This window comes from Bos indicus x Bos taurus, chromosome 4, assembly GCF_003369695.1.
Source record: "Bos indicus x Bos taurus breed Angus x Brahman F1 hybrid chromosome 4, Bos_hybrid_MaternalHap_v2.0, whole genome shotgun sequence".
Lineage (NCBI taxonomy): Eukaryota > Metazoa > Chordata > Mammalia > Artiodactyla > Bovidae > Bos > Bos indicus x Bos taurus.
This window is the reverse complement of record NC_040079.1, coordinates 111,966,009-111,984,490: the sequence shown is the minus strand read 5'-3', so window position 1 is coordinate 111,984,490 and position 18,482 is coordinate 111,966,009. Positions and strand designations below refer to the sequence as shown.

Genomic DNA, 18,482 nt, shown 5'->3' with positions numbered 1-18,482 from the left:
TTATTGGAAAGGGGTGCTGGGGCGGAGAGTGGCAGGGCAAGGGAACCCAGAGGAACTGCTCTGCCACATGGCTCCCAGTCTTGGGTTTTACAGTGGGTGATGGGACGAGTTTCTGGGCTGTCTCTGCCCACTGATTCTGACTCAGGGTCCTTCCTGTGCTACATGCATTGCTCAGCCAAGGATTTCAGCAAGGAGGGTTCTGGGAGGTGGTAGGACATGTGGCATCTCCTTTCATTCTTTCCCTAATTCTTCTGGTTGGTGGTGGCTTATTGGTTCTGTATTCCTTACCAGGACCTCCTGTCGTAAAATAACTTTTGCAAACATTCACTACAGAGCCTAGTCAGTGTGGTTCCCGTAACACTCGGGCATGTAAGTATTTCATCTTTTCTGTACCGAAGGCAAGCTAACCATAGACCAGCACTTGATTAAGAAGTCTAGAAACAGAGTTGTCTCCCCTTCTGTTTGTAGCTTTAAAAAAAACTGTTATCAGCTACATATACATCCCAGCTAAAGTCTGCTGCTGCTGCTGCTAAGTCACTTCAGTCGTGTCCGACTATGTGCGACCCCATAGATGGCAGCCCACCAGGCTCCCCCGTCCCTGGGATTCTCCAGGCAAGAACACTGGAGTGGGTTGCCATTTCCTTCTCCAATGCATGAAAGTGAAAAGTGAAAGTGAAGTCGCTCAGTCGTGTCGGACTCTTAGAGACCCCATAGACTGCAGCCTACCAGGCTCCTCCGTCCATGGGATTTTCCAGGCAAGAGTACTGGAGTGGGTTGCCATTGCCTTCTCTGAAAGTCTGCTAACCAGATTTAACTAATCATCAATGATTGGGAAAAAATATATATATAATGATTTTTGTACACAGTTATCTGATTCAGTTCCATTTTCTACATTAGAGAACTGAAGTTCAGAGCAAAGAATCCTGTGTCGTATTGTTCTTGCCTGTCTGCTATTACCAGAGCTGGCCTGCAGCCCAGACACTTTCTGTTCCCAGAGTTTCTTTACTATCTAATGCTGCCCTCTTTCTCACTGCCACATCTCTTGGCCTGGCTTTGGGGTCAGATCGCTTCTGGTTTTTAATTATCTTGCATTCTCTGAAGCAGTGTGGCAGATGAGAAAGTGGTAGCGATGCACAGATAGTGGCTTTTTCCATAACTAGTAAATAGTCCCGTTGTTACTAAAGCAACAGAAAAACGGTAATTGCAAACACGTACAGTCCTTATTGTGTGTTAGACACTATTGCAAACTTTTCTGTGTTATAGCAACTCATTTAATCCTCACTGCAGTTTTTTATATAAATAATTATTACAGATGAGATTCTGAGGTACAAACAGGTTCCTTACTTTGCCCAAGGTCATACAGCGGCAAAGTGGGATAGGAATGGATGCCATCCTTTACTTTTATTTACAACTACGATGCTTTTTCTCAAACTTTTTATTTTGAAAAATTTCAAAAGTACAGAGAATTTTAATAGTATAATGAACACCCGCATACATAACTCTCTCTAGATTTAACAGTTACCAACATTTGCCACACTTACTCTATCTGCATTTATGTGTGTGATCATGACACTTCAACATCTGTCCTGGGCAGGTCACCCCCAAATATGCCTCAATGCATACCCATTGTTTTGAAGTAAATTTACTTCAGAAACAGCAGGTGGGGAAAAAATAATATACTTGGGATGGACATGTACACCCTGCTATAATGAAAATGAATAATCAACAAGAACCTACTCTACAATACATGGAACTCTGCTCAATGTTATGTGGCAGCCTGGATGGGAGGGGAGTTTGGGGTGAATGGATCGGCATATATGTGTGGCTGAGTCCCTTGCTGTTCACCTGAAACTATCACAGCATTGTTAATGGGCCATGAACGTGAAAGTGTTAGTGCTCAGTCCAGTGGGACTCTCAGTGACCCCGTAGACTCCTGGCCCACCTGCCAGGATCCTCTGTCCATGGGATTTCCCATGCAAGAATACTGGAGTGGGTTGCCATTCTCTTCTCCAGGGGATCTTCCCAGCCCAGGGATTGCACCCAAGACTCCTGCGTTACAGGTGGATTCTTTACCATCTCAGCTACCAGGGAAGCCCAATAATGGGCTATCAGATCAGATCAGATCACTCGGTCAGTCGTGTCCGACTCTTTGCGACCCCATGAATTGCAGCACGCCAGGCCTCCCTGTCCATCACCAACTCCCAGAGTTCACTCAGACTCATGTCCATCGAGTCAGTGATGCCATCCAGCCATCTCATCCTCTGTCGTCCCCTTCTCCTCTTGCCCCCAATCCCTCCCAGCATCAGAGTCTTTTCCAATGAGTCAACTCTTCACATGAGGTGGCCAAAGTACTAGAGTTTCAGCTTTAGCATCATTCCTTCCAAAGAAATCCCAGGACTGATCTCCTTTAGAATGGACTGGTTGGATGTCCTTGCAGTCCAAGGGACTCTCAAGAGTCTTCTCCAGCACCACAGTTCAAAAGCATCAATTCTTCGGTGCTCAGCCTTCTTCACAGTCCAACTCTCACATCCATACATGACCACAGGAAAAACCATAGCCTTGACTAGACGAACCTTTGTTAGCAAAGTAATGTCTCTGCTTTTGAATATGCTCTCTAGGTTGGTCATAACTTTCCTTCCAAGGAGTAAGTGTCTTTTAATTTCATGGCTGCAGTCACCATCTGCAGTGATTTTGGAGCCCAGAAAAATAAAGTCTGACACTGTTTCCACTGTTTCCCCATCTATTTCCCATGAAGTGATGGGACCGGATGCCATGATCTTTGTTTTCTGAATGTTGAGCTTTAAGCCAACTTTTTCACTCTCCACTTTCACTTTCATCAAGAGGCTTTTGAGTTCCTCTTCACTTTCTGCCATAAGGGTGGTGTCATCTGCATATCTGAGGTTATTGATATTTCTCCTGGCAATCTTGATTCCAGCTTGTGTTTCTTCTAGTCCAGCGTTTCTCATGATGTACTCTGCATATAAGTTAAATAAACAGGGTGACAATATACAGCCTTGACATACTCCTTTTCCTATTTGGAACCAGTCTGTTGTTCCATGTCCAGTTCTAACTGTTGCTTCCTGACCTGCATACAAATTTCTCAAGAGGCAGATCAGGTGGTCTGGTATTCCCATCTCTTTCAGAATTTCCCACAGTTTATTGTGATCCACACAGTCAAAGGCTTTGGCATAGTCAATACAGCAGAAATAGATGTTTTTCTGGAACTCTCTTGCTTTTTCCACGATCCAGCGGATGTTGGCAATTTGATCTCTGGTTCCTCTGCCTTTTCTAAAACCAGCTTGAACATCAGGAAGTTCACGGTTCACATATTGCCAAAATAAAAAGTTTAAAAGCAAATAACACTCTGACTACCCCCAGCCCCCCAGTGGGGCGGGGTAAATAAAAAGTGGTAAATAAATTACTTAGTGGGAAATATTTATTTGGGTACCCAACTCAAAATTATTTTTGGCTCTGTTTCCTCTAACTGTTTTGTAGACCTATAACCCAAATCTAAACGTAAGTTAAGGTGTTAAAAGAATGGGGGAGGTGGGAAACAGAGCAGAAAGGCGGGAGGTGGTCGCAGGATATTGCCTGGGACTGCCAGCTCAGTGGATTTTGGGAATTGTAGTCTGCCAGTCATCCAGGGCATTCCTGTTTAGGGAACCTGACTACGAGTCCCAGAAGCCTTTGGAGCGGCTCTCTGGGAACGCACTTCCTGGGACGCCGAGAGGAAGACGCTCCGAGAGGCTCCTCAGTGTGGGCGAGTGAAAATGCCCTGGATGTGAGAAACAGGTAGGTGTGGGCAAGAATGTTCTGGTTTCTGGGTCTTTTGCATAAGTAGTTGAGGATTTTTGTAAGATTGCTTAAACGAGGAGAGTCACTCAGCATTGGAACGTGCTGACCACCTTTGGGGACGTGAATGCTGAATGAGGAGGTGTTTGATGAAGCTCTCAAAATTACTTTGGACCCAGAAGTATGAAAATGTCGACGTGTCTGGCCAGGGCTAGGGGCCTGGCTGGCCAGGTGTGTGCTGTGGAGGTGCAGGTTGCTATTTTTGAATCACTGGCTCATGCTGGTTGTGTAATGATGACCTGCTCTCTATTCAAACCCACCTAGTGGTGCAGGGATAAGCTTATTCTGAGAGCGTACAGTCACTGCTGCGGTCTCTTTCCACTGGCTCTAACCAGGAAAGCTCTCTCTCTCTCTCTCTCTGTCTCTTTTTTCAACCTCCTCTGTCTTTCTACCAACTCTGATGCTCCTGAGGACACAGCTCAAAGGGAGTGCAGAGAGGGTAGTGGGGAGGCGGGCTTCTCTGGAAGCCCACTTTGCTTTTCTCTGAAGCCCAAGTTCTGTGTTACAGGCTTTGCAAGGGGCCAGTCGTGACGTTAGAAGGCCAGACTTGGTGACCTGACTTTAAAAGGATTGCTCAGAGATCCTATTGTGTGTTTATATTGTGACACTTATCAGTAAGTAAGTAAGCAACTGTGATTGAAACCAACCAGACATACATTTAGAAAAGAAAAAAAAAAAAAAAAAATCTGGCTGAAATCCCTTTCTTGCAGACTGTTGGGAACATCATTCTACTTTATGATCATTGTAGGGCTAGCAGTATATATGTATATAGACACACCTTGAACCAGGAAGTTCTTAGGCGTTACAAGTTTTCCTTCTCATCCTTCTACTTGAGGTAATTAGTGTTTGAAGAGGAAGTTGTTGATGCTTAAGAAAGACATATGAAAAAATTTGAATGGTGGGTTGAGCTGTTGGTGGAACTATAAACTGAAGAGAAATTCTAGTTGCAAGTTTTAGGGGGCATGGTAAAACCAAGCAACTTTGACTAGTTTTGTTGTCAGTATCCTTTTAAAAGGAATAAAAGAAACCTCAGGAATGTGTTTTATGCCAAGACAACTAATTACATAGTGCTTCATCAGCCCTCCTTATTCTTTCACTGTAGTTATGAAAAGATTTCCAAAACAGTGAAGTGATTTTCATCCTTGTTTTTCCTATCTTCTTAAGTCACAAAATGAGAGTTAATTTTTTCTTCTGTAGCCCACAAATAGATATTGTGTGAATTTAAGAATAAACTACCTTTTTTTTTTTTTTTTTAACTTACTGCCCACCTTTTTTTGGCTTAAGATTTCTTTGGTTTTAGATGATTGGTAATTATTTTTCCTAGCTCCATATGAATTCAAATTGAGTTTTTGAAGAAGTACTATATTAATTTGGAGTGCTTTTCCTGTTCTTTAGGTCCAGGCCATCTTGACTGTGTTCAGATGTGCATACATTTCTTCTAAGTTGATTAAAGTTGTTTTGGAACTATCAAGTACCTCAAAGAGTAAGTACATGCCCTGATTTTATTTCTTCCTTTTACTTCCATATATATGACACTTTTTTCTCTTAACAAAATAAAGTTACAGGATAGATCTCCATTCCAAGTGCTATGTTGATGATCTATATCTTCTAAGAAAACCCTTCTGAGGGAGACAGTACCTTCTAAGGTAGAAGGGACTGCTAGTGTTACTACCGAGGATTAATGTAGCTGCTATTACAGATGTGTTCTCATGTAGCTATTCCTTAGAATTGTCTCTGAAAAAAATACAGTAATGGATCTGAGAATTCTTAAAGCTTTTCGACATTATTCCTGCTTCAAACTTCTTTGAACTCATTCAGACCTACAGGAAAGATATTCTTTTGAAAAATATTTTTATTTGAAATATCTTTGATAACCTTTAATTGTGTACCATCTCCTCTGCACGTCATTGTGGAACAGTCAGATGTGAAGTGGGTGTTTCGAACAGAGGCCTTATCTGATTTGGTCAGTAGCTATTCTCAAAGAGAATGCTCTCCAATAAACCTACCAGTAATGGTCACAGACTTAAATTTCCCACCCTATTCTGTTTTACGAAGGGTTTTACTATTTATGATCTCACAACTATCTTGGGGGACATTTGAGAAATTTGAAATGCAGAGGGCATAGGACTTGGCCGGTTTGCAAATGGTGGTTTGTGACTGGCGTTTGAGTCTTGGGTCGCCTGGGCTACAATACCATGCTGCCTCCCAGATGGAAACAGCAAACCCACACATCTGTATATACAACTCAGCTCAAGACCTGTCACCCAGCTAGTGTTCGTGGGTGCTCCTCAGATTGTTAAAGTGTATTCTTAGCCTTGCACATCTGCTGCAGTCGCTAATAAGAGGCTTTCATATGGCAAAAAGATGTTTATTTCTTTTCCTCAGTTGGGAAAAATATTTTAAAAAGGAAATAGAAATACAAGTATAAAAAATTGCTTAACTTTGATAAGCAAACATTAATTCAATATATGAACCAGTATTCTTAAAGGCACATCCTGTATGTAACATACCTATTAAGTTGAAAACACGAGAATCAACTGTCATAATTATCTAACCACGGTGGGAATTAACCAGTGTTGCTAAACTTAGATACGTGTTTCTAGAAGCAGAGGCTGCATATAAATAACCTGGGAATGGCTTCATCTTTCTTAGGAAATTTCTGGGGGAAGAAAATGAACTTCATTTTTAAAAATGAGAGAGACTTTGGCCAGTAAACAGTGGAAAGCAGGGGCACATTCTAGAAGCAGTTTGGAGGCTTCAGAACACAGAGTATGAAAGAATGTAATGAGTGGAACTGATCCTGGAGCAAATTGATAACTCTCTGTGTCCTCACCATACTCATATGAACCTTCCATTTGTTTTTTTGTTCATTCATTAAACAAATAATTGAGTGCCTTCTGTGTGTCAGTGTTGGACACAGTGAATAAAACAGAAGGCTCTTTGTCCTCCTGGAATTTACAGTCTGGTAAGACGGATAAACACTGAACAGAGAATATAAGCAAATTCACTGCTATCAAAGAAAAATTACAAAGGTGCAACCAGGGCGTGTAACTAGGGAAGGGGGAAGGGGAAGGGTTGGAGAGAAGAGGGGAGGTTTAGGTCCAGCCTCCCTGGAAACTAGAAAGGTAAGTACATGTCAGCTAAGCAAAGAATAGGATGGGATTAAGAAAGTTCTAGGAGGAAACACAGCATGAGAAAAAGCCCACATTGAAAAACATAATTTGAAAAGTTAAAAGAAAAGCATTATGTCTATATAGACTAATATGTAAGGTAGAAAACTGACTCAGTAAGGAGACTAAGAATCTGGCAGGAACCAGATGGTGGGAAGTAAAACTTTGGAAATTATGGGAAAGATATGAAACTTTGGAAACTTTATTCTGAGGAAACTATTCAGTAGAAAGCTGCTACTGCTGCTAAGTTGCTTCAGTCGTGTCCGACTCTGTGCCACCCCATAGATGGCAGCCCACCAGGCTCCCCGACCCTGGGATTCTCCAGGCAAGAACACTGGAGTGGGCTGCCATTTCCTTCTCCAATGCATGAAAGTGAAAAGTGAAAATGAAGTCGCTCACTTGTGTCTGACTCTTCGCGACCCCATGGACTGCAGCCCACCAGGCTCCTCCGTCCATGGGATTTTCTAGGCAAGAGTACTGGAGTGGGGTGCCACTGCCTTCTCCCAATAGAAAGCTATTGAATGGTAAAATGTAGTGAAATGATCAGATTTGCAATTGAAAAAATAATGCGTGGTTTCAAATTAATTGGTAGAACTCCAAGACTCAGCGTATCTTTCAGTTTTAAATCACTGAACATATTCCTTCTCTCACTGTCCCTATAAGATGTTACTTTATCCCTCTATGGGATATACTGGTGCTGTTGCTGCTGCTAAGTCACTTCAGTCGCGTCTGACTCTATGCTTTGTATCAAATCATACACATGTAGAGTTATGAGCAGGGTATAAAATGTAAAGCAGCCAAAGAAGTTTACAAACAGTGAGGACATTAATTCCAGCACCGAGATTGAAATTCAGTTAAATTAAGGTTCATAATATTTCCCATCTGAAAAATGCCATATACTTGTTCAGTTCAGTTCAGTTGCTCAGTCGTGTCCGACTCTTTGCGACCCCATGGACTGCACCATGCCAGGCCTCCCTATCCATCATCAACTCCCATAGTTTACCCAATCTCATGTCCATTGAGTCAGTGATGCCATCCAACAATCTCTTCCTCTGTCGTCCCCTTCTCCTCCTGCATTCAATCTTTCCCAGCATCAGGGTCTTTTAAAATGAGTCAGATCTTCGCATCAGGTGGCCAAAGTATTGGAGTTTCAGCTTCAACATCAGTCCTTCCAATGAACATTCAGTACTGATCTCCTTTAGGATGGACTGGTTGGATGTCCTTGCAGTCCAAGGGACTCTCAAGAGTCTTCTCCAGCACCACAGTTCAAAAGCATCAATTCTTTGGTGCTCAGTTTTCTTTATAGTCCAACTCTCACATCTATACATGACCACTGGAAAAACCATAGCCTTGACTAGATGGACCTTTGTTGGCAAAGAAAATATCTCTGCTTTTTAATGTGTTGTCTAGGTTGATCATAACTTTCCTTCCAAGGAGTAAATGTCTTTTTAATTTCACAGCTGCAGTCACCATCTGCAATGATTTTGGAGCCCCCAATGTAAAGTCAGCCACTGTTTCCACTGTTTCCCATCTATTTCTCATGAAGTGATGGGACCGGATGCCATGATCATAGTTTTCTGAATGTTGAGTTTTAAGCCAACTTTTTCACTTTCCCCTTTCACTTTCATCAAGAGGCTCATTAGTTCTTCTTCACTTTCTGCCATAAGAGTGATATCATCTACGTATCTGAGGTTATTGGTATTTCTCCTGGCAATCTTGATTCCAGCTTGTGCTTCCTACAGCCCAGTGTTTCTCATGATGTACTCTGCATGTAACTTAAATAAGCAGGGTGACAATATACAGCCTTGACATACTCCTTTTCCTATTTGGAACCAGTCTGTTGTTCCATGTCCAGTTCTAACTGTTGCTTCTTGACTTGCATACAGATTTCTCAAGAGGCAGGTCAGGTGGTCTGGTATTCCCATCTCTTTCAGAATTTTCCACAGTTTATTGTGATCCACACAGTCAAAGGCTCTGGCATAGTCAATAAAGCAGAAATAGATGTTTTTCTGGAACTCTCTTGCTTTTTTGGTGATCCAGCGGATGTTGGCAATTTGATCTCTGGTTCCTCTGCCTTTTCTAAAACCAACTTGAACATCTGGAAGTTCACAGAAGCCTGGCTTGGAGAATTTTGAGAATTACTTTGCTAGCCTGTGAGATGAGTGCAATTGTGTGGTAGTTTGAACATTCTTTGGCATTGCCTTTCTTTGGGATTGGAATGAAAACACCTTTTCCAGTCCTGTGGCCACTGCTGAGTTGTCCAAATTTGTTGGCGTATTGAGTGCAGCACTTTCACAGCATCATCTTTTAGAATTGGAAATAGCTCAACTGGAATTCCATCACCTCCACTAGCTTTGTTCGTAGTGATGCTTTCTAAGGCCCACTTGACTTCACATTCCAGGATGTCTGGTTCTAGGTGAGTGATCACACCATTGTAATTATCTGAGTCGTGAAGATCTTTTTTGTACAGTTCTTCTGTGTATTCTTGCCACCTCTTCTTAATATCTTCTGCTTCTGTTAGGTCCATACCATTTCTGTCCTTCAGTGAGCCCATCTTTGCATGAAATATTCCCTTGATATCTCTAATCTTCTCGAAGAAATCGCTGGTCTTCCCATTCCATTGTTTTCTCTATTTCTTTGCATTGATCCCTGAAGAAGGCTTTCTTATCTGTCCTTGCTATTCTTTGGAACTCTGCATTCTAATGGGTATATCTTTCCTTTTCTCCTTTGCTTTTCGATTATCTTTTCACAGCTATTTGTAAGGCCTCCTCAGAAAACCATTTTGCTATTTTACATTTCTTTTTCTTGGGGATGGTCTTGATCCCTGTCTCCTGTACAATATCTTGAACCTCTGTCCATAGTTCATCAGGCAGATCTAGTCCCTTAAATCTATTTCTCACTTCCACTCTATAATCGTAAAGGATTTGATTTAGGTCATACCTGAATGATCCAGTGGTTTTCCCTACTTTCTTCAATTTAAGTCTGAATTTGGCAATAAGGAGTTCATGATCTGAGCCACAGTCAGCTCCTGGTCTTGTTTTTGCTGACTGTATAGAGCTTCTCCATCTTTGGCTGCAAAGAATATAATCAATCTGATTTCGGTGTTGGCCATCTGATGATGTCCATGTGTAGAGTCTTCTCTTGTGTTGTTGGAAGAGGGTGTTTGCTATGACCAGTGCATTCTCTTGGGAAAACTCTATTAGCCTTTGCCCTGCTTCCTTCCGTATTCCAAGGCCAAATTTGCGTGTTTCTCCAGGTGTTTCTTGACTCCCTACTTTTGTATTCCAGTCCCCCATAATGAAAAGGACATCTTTTTTGGGTGTTAGTTCTAAAAGGTCTTGTAGGTCTTCATAGAAGCATTTCACTTCAGCTTCTTCAGCATTACTGGTAGGGGCATAGGCTTGGATTACCATGATATTGAATGGTTTGCCTTGGAAACGAACAGAGATCATTCTGTTGTTTTTGAGATTGCATCCAAATACTGCATTTTGGACTCTTTTGTTGACTATGATGGCTACTCCATTTCTTCTAAGGCATTCTTGCCCACAGTAGTAGATATAATGGTCATCTGAGTTAAATTCACCTATTCCAGTCCATTTTAGTTCACTGATTCCTAAAATGTTGATCTTCACTCTTGCCATCTCCTGTTTGACCACTTCCAATTTGCCTTGATTCATGGACCTAACATTCCAGGTTCCTATGCAATTGGACCTAACATTCCAGGTTCCTATGCAATAGTACTCTTTACAGCATCAGACCTTGCTTCCATCACCAGTCCCATTCACAACTGGATGTTGTTTTTGCCTTGGCTCCATCTCTTCCTTCTTTCTGGAGTTATTTCTCCACTGATCTCCAGTAGCATATTGGGCACCTACCGACCTGGGGAATTCATCTTTCAGTGTCCTATCTTTCTGCCTTTTCATACTGTTCATGGGGTTCTCAAGGCAAGAGTACTAAAGTAGTTTGCCATTCTCTCCAGTGGACCACATTTTGTCAGACCTCTCCACCATGACCTCTCTGTCTTGGGTGGCCCTACACGCATGGCTTAGTTTCATTGAGTTAGACCAGGCTGTGATCCATGATGTGGTCCATGTGATCAGGTTGGTTAGTTTTCTCTGATTGTGGTTTCAGTCTGTCTGCCCTCTGATGCCCTCTCTCAGCGCCTACCGTCTTACTGGGCTTTCTCTTACTTTGGACATGGGGTATGTCTTCACGGCTACGCCAGCAAAATGCAGCCGCCACTCCTGACCTTGGATGTGGGGTAGGTCCTCTCCGCTGCTTGCCGTGCAGCCACTGCTCCAGGTATACTTGTTGGCTCTCTAAAAATATGACTTAGTCAGTTTCTGAGATCTGAGCCAAGTATAATTGAGCAGAAGCCAATTCAGGGGACTGATCCAACATCTGGATTGATATGATGTTTGATAAATTTGAACACACTTAAAACTGAAATAGATGTTAAGTATTGATCTGGCTCTGTTTATTAGTGTCATTTGATAATCTATAGGCTAAGAACTACAGAAATTTATTAGTAATAAAATTCATTCTGATCTTATTTCTCATTTCGTTTGTAGGAATCAGGGGTACAGGGGAGCTTGAATGAAAAAAACTCAATTATACTGATACTCCAAGTATTTGTCCCCTGCCTCTGAAAACAGGAAGGAATTGTGATTGGGTTAGGACTTAGCAGTGGTGATATGAAGGCTTTCTGAAGCTTTGAAAGGAATTGAGGGAAACTTTTTTTTTACATCTTCACAATGTTGATTAAGTCTTCTTTCTTTTCATTGCCCAGTTTTTCTCTAAGCCTGAATTATTCATTTTTATGAACTTGTATGGAAAATCCCATGGACGGAGGAGCCTGGTGGGCTGCAGTCCATGGGGTCGCTAAGAGTCGGACACGACTGAGCGACTTTATTTTCTCTTTTCACTTTCATGCATTGGAGAAGGAAATGGCAGCCCACTCCAGTGTTCTTTCCTGGAGAATCCCAGGGACGGGGGAGCCTGGTGGGCTGCCGTCTATGGGGTCACACAGAGTCGGACATGACTGAAGCGACTTAGCATAGCATAGCATAGCATATCTTATTTGGTTGATACCTAACAATGATCACTTAATATGTAGTAATCAGATGCCTTTTTCATTATCAGCACTTTGAGTTTTGATAAAACAGCATATTCTTTCCCTCAGTCTGATGGTTAACATATTGGGGCAAAGTCCAGATCTTCATGGCCTCAAGGACCTAACAGAGTGTTCTGCGTGTGCTGAATAGTAAATCCCTGCTGAATGAATGATTGCTTAGTAATGGCTACTTCCTTGTCCAGTTCTATATCATTAAGAGCCTACCTTTTTAAGCTCCTGTGGTCTTGGGTCAGAGCCTAGTATTTATTTATTCAAATATTCCTAAAATGACTTGTGTGCAAGTTGCTGTCAGTATACTGGGGAGAAGATACATGAGCAGAAACCAACAGGAAGCTGGGTTCTGGAGCCTGACAAAACTAGTGGCGTTTTCCAGTGTAAACATCCTCAAACCTGCACCAGTTTCCATCGTAGGACTCAGGTGGTTGGTTGGTTGCTAAAATCAGGCATTTAAAATTTGCAGGAAAAAAAAATAAATTATGAACATAATTCCTCCAAGTATTTTCATCCATAACATTTTTTTTAAAACAATTACTACTTTTAGTTATATTGACAGAAGACAACATGATAAACAAATAGTAAACTAAGAACAGAAAAACTTACAACTAGTTATTCTTGAGGATTTTAAAAAATGGTCACTTTTATATTTTACAATATAAAAATCACTTAAACTGATTTTTTATATTGTACACTTACGTATGTGTGTGTGTATAAGTATGTTCAGTTCAGTTCAGTCGCTCAGTCGTGTCCGACTCTTTGCGACCCCATGAATCACAGCACGCCAGGCCTCCCTGTCCATCACCAACTCCTGGAATTCACTCAGACTCACGTCCATCGAGTCAGTGATGCCATCCAGCCATCTCATCCTCTGTCGTCCCCTTCCCCTCCTGCCCCCAATCCCTCCAGCATCAGGGTCTTTTCCAATAAGTCAACTCTTCACATGAGGTGGTCAAAGTATTGGAGTTTCAGCCTCAGCATCAGTCCTTCCAATGAACACCCAGGACCGATCTCCTTTAGGATGGACTGGTTGGATCTCCTTGCAGTCCAAGGGACTCTCAAGAGTCTTCTCCAATACCACAATTCAAAAGCTTCAATTCTTCAGCACTCAGCTTTCTTCACAGTCCAACTCTCACATCCATACATGACTACTGGAAAAACCACAGCCTTGACTAAAAATTATTCCCAGTTTTTGTGATTGGACTAAATATATAGTAAATTAAAGCAGTCTGTTCTGTTGCCTTGCAGGAGACATGATAGAAAGTAGAAAAAATACATTTGAGTGGTGTTTGGAGAGTGAGTTTCAAACTCCTGAAGAAATAAAGCTGAATAATATACTGGGTTTTTTTTTTTTTATAATATGTCATATACAGATAAAGAGTCCAGCCTTTTAATTTGAGATGAAGGGTCTTGCTAGCATTAATGCAGATAGGTTGTCATTTCAGAAATCTTTACATTCATCTTATATGAGCAGTCATAGTAGACTAACCAATAGTAGTATGTCAGTATTATAACCAATAACCAATAGTTTAATCTGAAAAGCATGCCAGCCATAGTGAATCAGTGAGGAAGTGATGACGCAGAATAATGTCAGGGACCTTTTTTCTGTCTTTTTGCTTTGACTAACTCATTGGAGAGGAGTCTATTTACATTTTGTGTTTTCTGGTATGCCTAGTACATAGGAATGAGCCGTCTGCTTTTTCTTATTTAACGTTTACTCCACAAATGTTCTTTGAACTGCTCCATGATGCCAAGCACTGAGCTGATCACTGAGTGCTTAGAATAGTTGACACTCAGATCGCACTTCCAAGGCACCAGGTATAATTTTAAGCACTTGATGTCATATTAATTCATTGAATACCTAGAAAAGCTGTGAGTTAGGCACTGTTACTTTCCCCATCTTGCAGATGAGGAAAGTGAGGCGCACAGAAGTAGTGTTGCTGATCAAAAGGCACTTGGGTCACTTGGCTAGTAACTGAGGAAGCAGGGATTCGAATTCGAGCCGTCTAGCTCAGCGTCTGCCTTCAGCTACTCCGCTGCCCTGTCTCCTCACACCTTTGCCTTTTTGCTAGTCTCCTTTTACATCTGCGTGAGCATCGGAGGCCGAATTTGTGTTTGGAGTTGATGGTGGTGTGTTTGTGGATGGTGCTGTGACCCTGCATATTTGAGTATCTGACACACCTAAGTGCTTGATAACGTGGGTGTCGAATGAGTGATTTTTGAAAACTGAGAGAATTTCAGATGTGATGTTAAGTGAATTTGGAATTATGTTGGTTGTTCGTCTGATTCACCGGATAGAAAAATGCTCATGTGTGAAGACTCTGGTTGCTGTGTGAGCAGTCATTGATGAGCAGGGGTGTGCATGTACGCCTGTGCTCTGCGGTCATGGCACGTGTGCTCATACCCGTTCCTACTGCATATGGAGACAAGGGACAGAATTCTGTCTGATTCCATGTCCCTGGTGTGTTTCCAGACAGCCCCACCCTTCCTGCTCTGCTCTCCCGGGGTCCCCTCATGATCTCTTCTCTTCTGTGTCCCCCCAGTCTGACTGGCAGTACTGCACACACCTGCCTGCCTGCCATGGGCTGTCGGGATGTCCACGCGGCCACCGTGCTGTCCTTCCTGTGTGGAATCGCCTCCGTAGCGGGCCTCTTTGCAGGCACACTGCTTCCCAACTGGAGGAAGTTACGACTGATCACGTTCAACAGAAACGAGAAGAACCTGACCGTCTACACAGGCCTGTGGGTGAAGTGCGCCCGCTATGACGGGGGCAATGACTGCCTGATGTACGACGCTGCCTGGTACTCCTCTGTGGACCAGCTGGACCTGCGGGTCCTCCAGTTTGCCCTGCCACTCAGCATCCTGATCGCGATGGGCGCCCTGCTGCTCTGCCTGATCGGAATGTGTAACACGGCCTTCAGGTCCTCCGTGCCCAACATCAAGCTGGCTAAGTGCCTGGTCAATAGTGCGGGCTGCCATCTGGTGGCCGGGCTGCTGTTTTTCCTGGCGGGTACTGTGAGCCTCTCCCCGTCCATCTGGGTCATCTTTTACAACATCCACCTGAACAGGAAGTTCGAGCCAGTCTTTGCGTTTGACTATGCTGTGTACGTCACTGTGGCTAGTGCTGGGGGCTTGTTTATGACGGCCCTGCTACTATTTATTTGGTACTGTGCATGCAAGTCCTTGCCCTCTCCTTTCTGGCAGCCGCTGTACTCCCACCCTCCCGGTATGCACACGTACTCACAGCCCTATTCAGCCCGTTCCCGCCTCTCTGCCATTGAAATCGACATTCCAGTAGTTTCCCACACCACCTAATGGGGAAGTCGTTGTTCAAGAAACCTTCTAGCCTCACATTTCCCTCGTGAAGAAGCCGTTTTGGACCTATATCCATTTTCCTCGGTTCCTGATCAGTCAGTGAAGCCAAATCTGTATGTCTTGGTAGGATGAAGTGCTGCTAGTTTTTATGAAAAGTACAATATTTTAAATGTGAATCATTCCTTTTATCTTGCTTCTTGTGCTCAAAGCATTTTTAACCTCCATATTGATATCTGATCAGTTATTTAGGTAGAAAGGACCTGTGTCTCAATTGAGGTGATTTAGAGCCACATGGTAAAAAATGGTTATTAAGAGGAGCTGTTATATGCGATCCTTAGAAATATTTCAGAATGTCAGAATGTGTATCGCCCTTTTTCTATAATACCTTAAATTGGTGGGAAAAAATGGACAATTTCAAATTAAGATTTTTTTTTTTCAGGTAAGGGTAATAGTTTATCAGTAGCCAGTCTACCAGCTTAGGCTGTAACTTTTCTTACTTCTTTCTCGGGGCTAGTTGTATTGAATAGAGTTTGGTATTTTGAAGATGACTTTCTTTTGTGAGTTCTTATCTTCTACCTCATGCCTATGTTTAAAAATAAAATGTATCTTAAGTGATGTCAGAATAAGCCTAACGTTTAAAATATCTATTAGTATGGATAACGTTTAACCTAATTATAAAAGTTAATGGTTCTATAAGTTGTATTATTAGAGTTAAACTGTGCCATGTGATGGGTTGGTGCTTCCTTTGAGGCAAAAAAAAAACACCTATTTTTTTCCAGATATCATCAACCAGGTGGCACTCAGGCCCACATGTAATCTCTTAGTGACCAAGAGAAAGAAAGAGGCCCGAGTGGTTAGTTCTTCAAATAGTGGCAGGGGACAAGCATCTGCTCTTCGGTGACAGCTGCAGAGGATCATCGGGGTGACTGCCTTTTGGGTGATGGGTGGAGTGAGGCATGGCCTCCCCATGACCAGGTTCCCTCTTGATTCAGTTCCCGCCCCATCACCGACTATTTCTGTGAGTGTATATCTTTGCCCAGCACGTTACTAGGTGCAGTTGAGAATACATGGAAAGTATGAGATCTCGTCCCATCTACTAAGAAATTTTACTTCAAGATAGAAGATCATACAGTTAATGACCTCAGTGGCAGCTGATCTTCACTCAGTCATTGTGCCTGGAGTACATTTCACCCAAAGCATGGCTTTCTGGCAGCCAGGCTTATTGTAAATACCAGCAATATTTGGATCCAGAAACTCAGTTTGTTGGATCCTGTAGAGCACCTACCTTAGTCTTGATGCTGTGATAACAGGGTATCAGATTCATGAGAACTGGATGGGCCACAGTGGTAAAAAACAAACAAAACAAAACCCACCAATTGTTCCCTTTTCACCTCTAAAAATATGATGGCATATCAAAGAGGGAGAAGTATTTAAATCTCTCTTCTAATGAGATAATGCTTAGAGGAAACCATGTTAACACCGAGATGAATGCTTACAGATTCAGGGATATTGGGTCTTTACCCTTCGGAATTTGAGCTGCGTACTTATTTGATGTCATTTGCTCCACATCAGTGCTGTGTTCATGCGGAATTTGTTCTATTACCCGTTACAAATCTCACGTACAACTAGTTGCATGATTGACACGTTATTGTGCCTCTTTTGCAAATCTGAGTATGCTTCTGGAACTTCTGTGCATAAGCAGTACTTTCGTTTCTAATTCCAAACACTGGTTTATGTAAATAGCAAGTACATCCAGTTGTATAATTTTTAAATGCCTTCAGTTGAAAGCATGCAAAACTCTGGTTTTTAAGCAATAGCTTCTGATTTCCTTCAGTTCTTTTTACTCTTCTTGGATGTAGCTGAGTTTTGATCACTCCAAGACAACAGCAGGTAAAATTTTAAGATTAATATTAATTTTCCTTTTACTAATTAATTTCTGTTCCCATTTTCACTCACTTTGTCCAGAAGTGTCAAGAATTCCACCATTCTTTGTATAAGTAATGTTAAAAGCAGACCAAGCCATTAATATTCTAGACAGTTTTTAGTCCATGGGACCAATATATATAAATACATATAAAATGTTGAACTTTTACTACAAGCATTTTTTGGATTCTTTTCATAAACTATAGCCTCAAATTAGTGTTTATTATGGATTCACATGGCAATAGAAACAGGTGTTTCCCTTATTGTCATTAATATTTCAGATTTGCTGTCAGAAACTATTCTTATTCTTCAAAGCCATCAAAGGAATCCATATATTTATAATTTTTTAAATAACTTTTGAGCATTCATCAGGCTATCATTGTGATGGGTGATATCTTTCTTTTGTTGTTGCAAGTCTCTTCATGTTAAAGGCCTTTTACAGAAGCTTGGGAAACAGTTTGGAAGACCTTAAATGTAGTCTAATGGACCGGCTTTGGTTTATCCAACCACGGGAGGAAAAAACGCCTGAGTTTACTTGTAAATAAGTATACACTATAATAGATAATATGTTTGCTGTAAACTGCAGTGTAAAACTTCGATAAAACTGCACTGTACTTCTTGATGTTTATTAAAAGATGTATTTTTACAAGTTTCCGTTTCTGTCCTCATTTTCATCAGTGCTTTAAGGCGAAATATTTTGAGAAATGTTTATCAAATATGTGCAAATTGTAAAAGACACAACCCCTTTTAAACCCCTGTAGAATAGCAGTTGGAATCAGAAAACTTGGCATTATTGTTTCAGAAGCATCAAGACCCTTCATTTCTAAGAATGGTCTTAGGAGTTCACTGGATTATTTCAACATTCCACAGAAAAACAACAAATAAAGTCAAATGGGCCAGACTTGCCTCATCAGTCTAGTTTTCCAGCCACCTGTGCTCTTGGTGATTGCGGGTTCTCAAATGGTTAAGTGGGAGGACCCTTCTTCATTCTTCAGAACTCAAGGTTGCCAGGAAAAGTGGTCCTAATAGGTAAGCACCTCAAAATTTCCAGGACCTGGAATGAGCTTTTAGTTTTTGGCCTCCCAGTGATAGCA

The 18,482-nt window shown here is 41.9% G+C and overlaps 1 protein-coding gene across 1 annotated transcript; it reads left to right on the top strand.

Moving 5' to 3' along the window:
• Positions 1–3,688: 3,688 nt before the first annotated feature.
• CLDN12 (claudin 12) lies at positions 3,689–18,040 on the top strand. The gene is made up of 3 exons (XM_027540225.1): positions 3,689–3,792; positions 5,248–5,335; positions 14,694–18,040. Exon 3 carries the CDS (start codon positions 14,731–14,733, stop codon positions 15,463–15,465), a length of 735 nt encoding a protein of 244 aa, XP_027396026.1. The 5' UTR covers positions 3,689–3,792; positions 5,248–5,335; positions 14,694–14,730; the 3' UTR covers positions 15,466–18,040.
• The last annotated feature ends 442 nt before the right edge of the window (positions 18,041–18,482 follow it).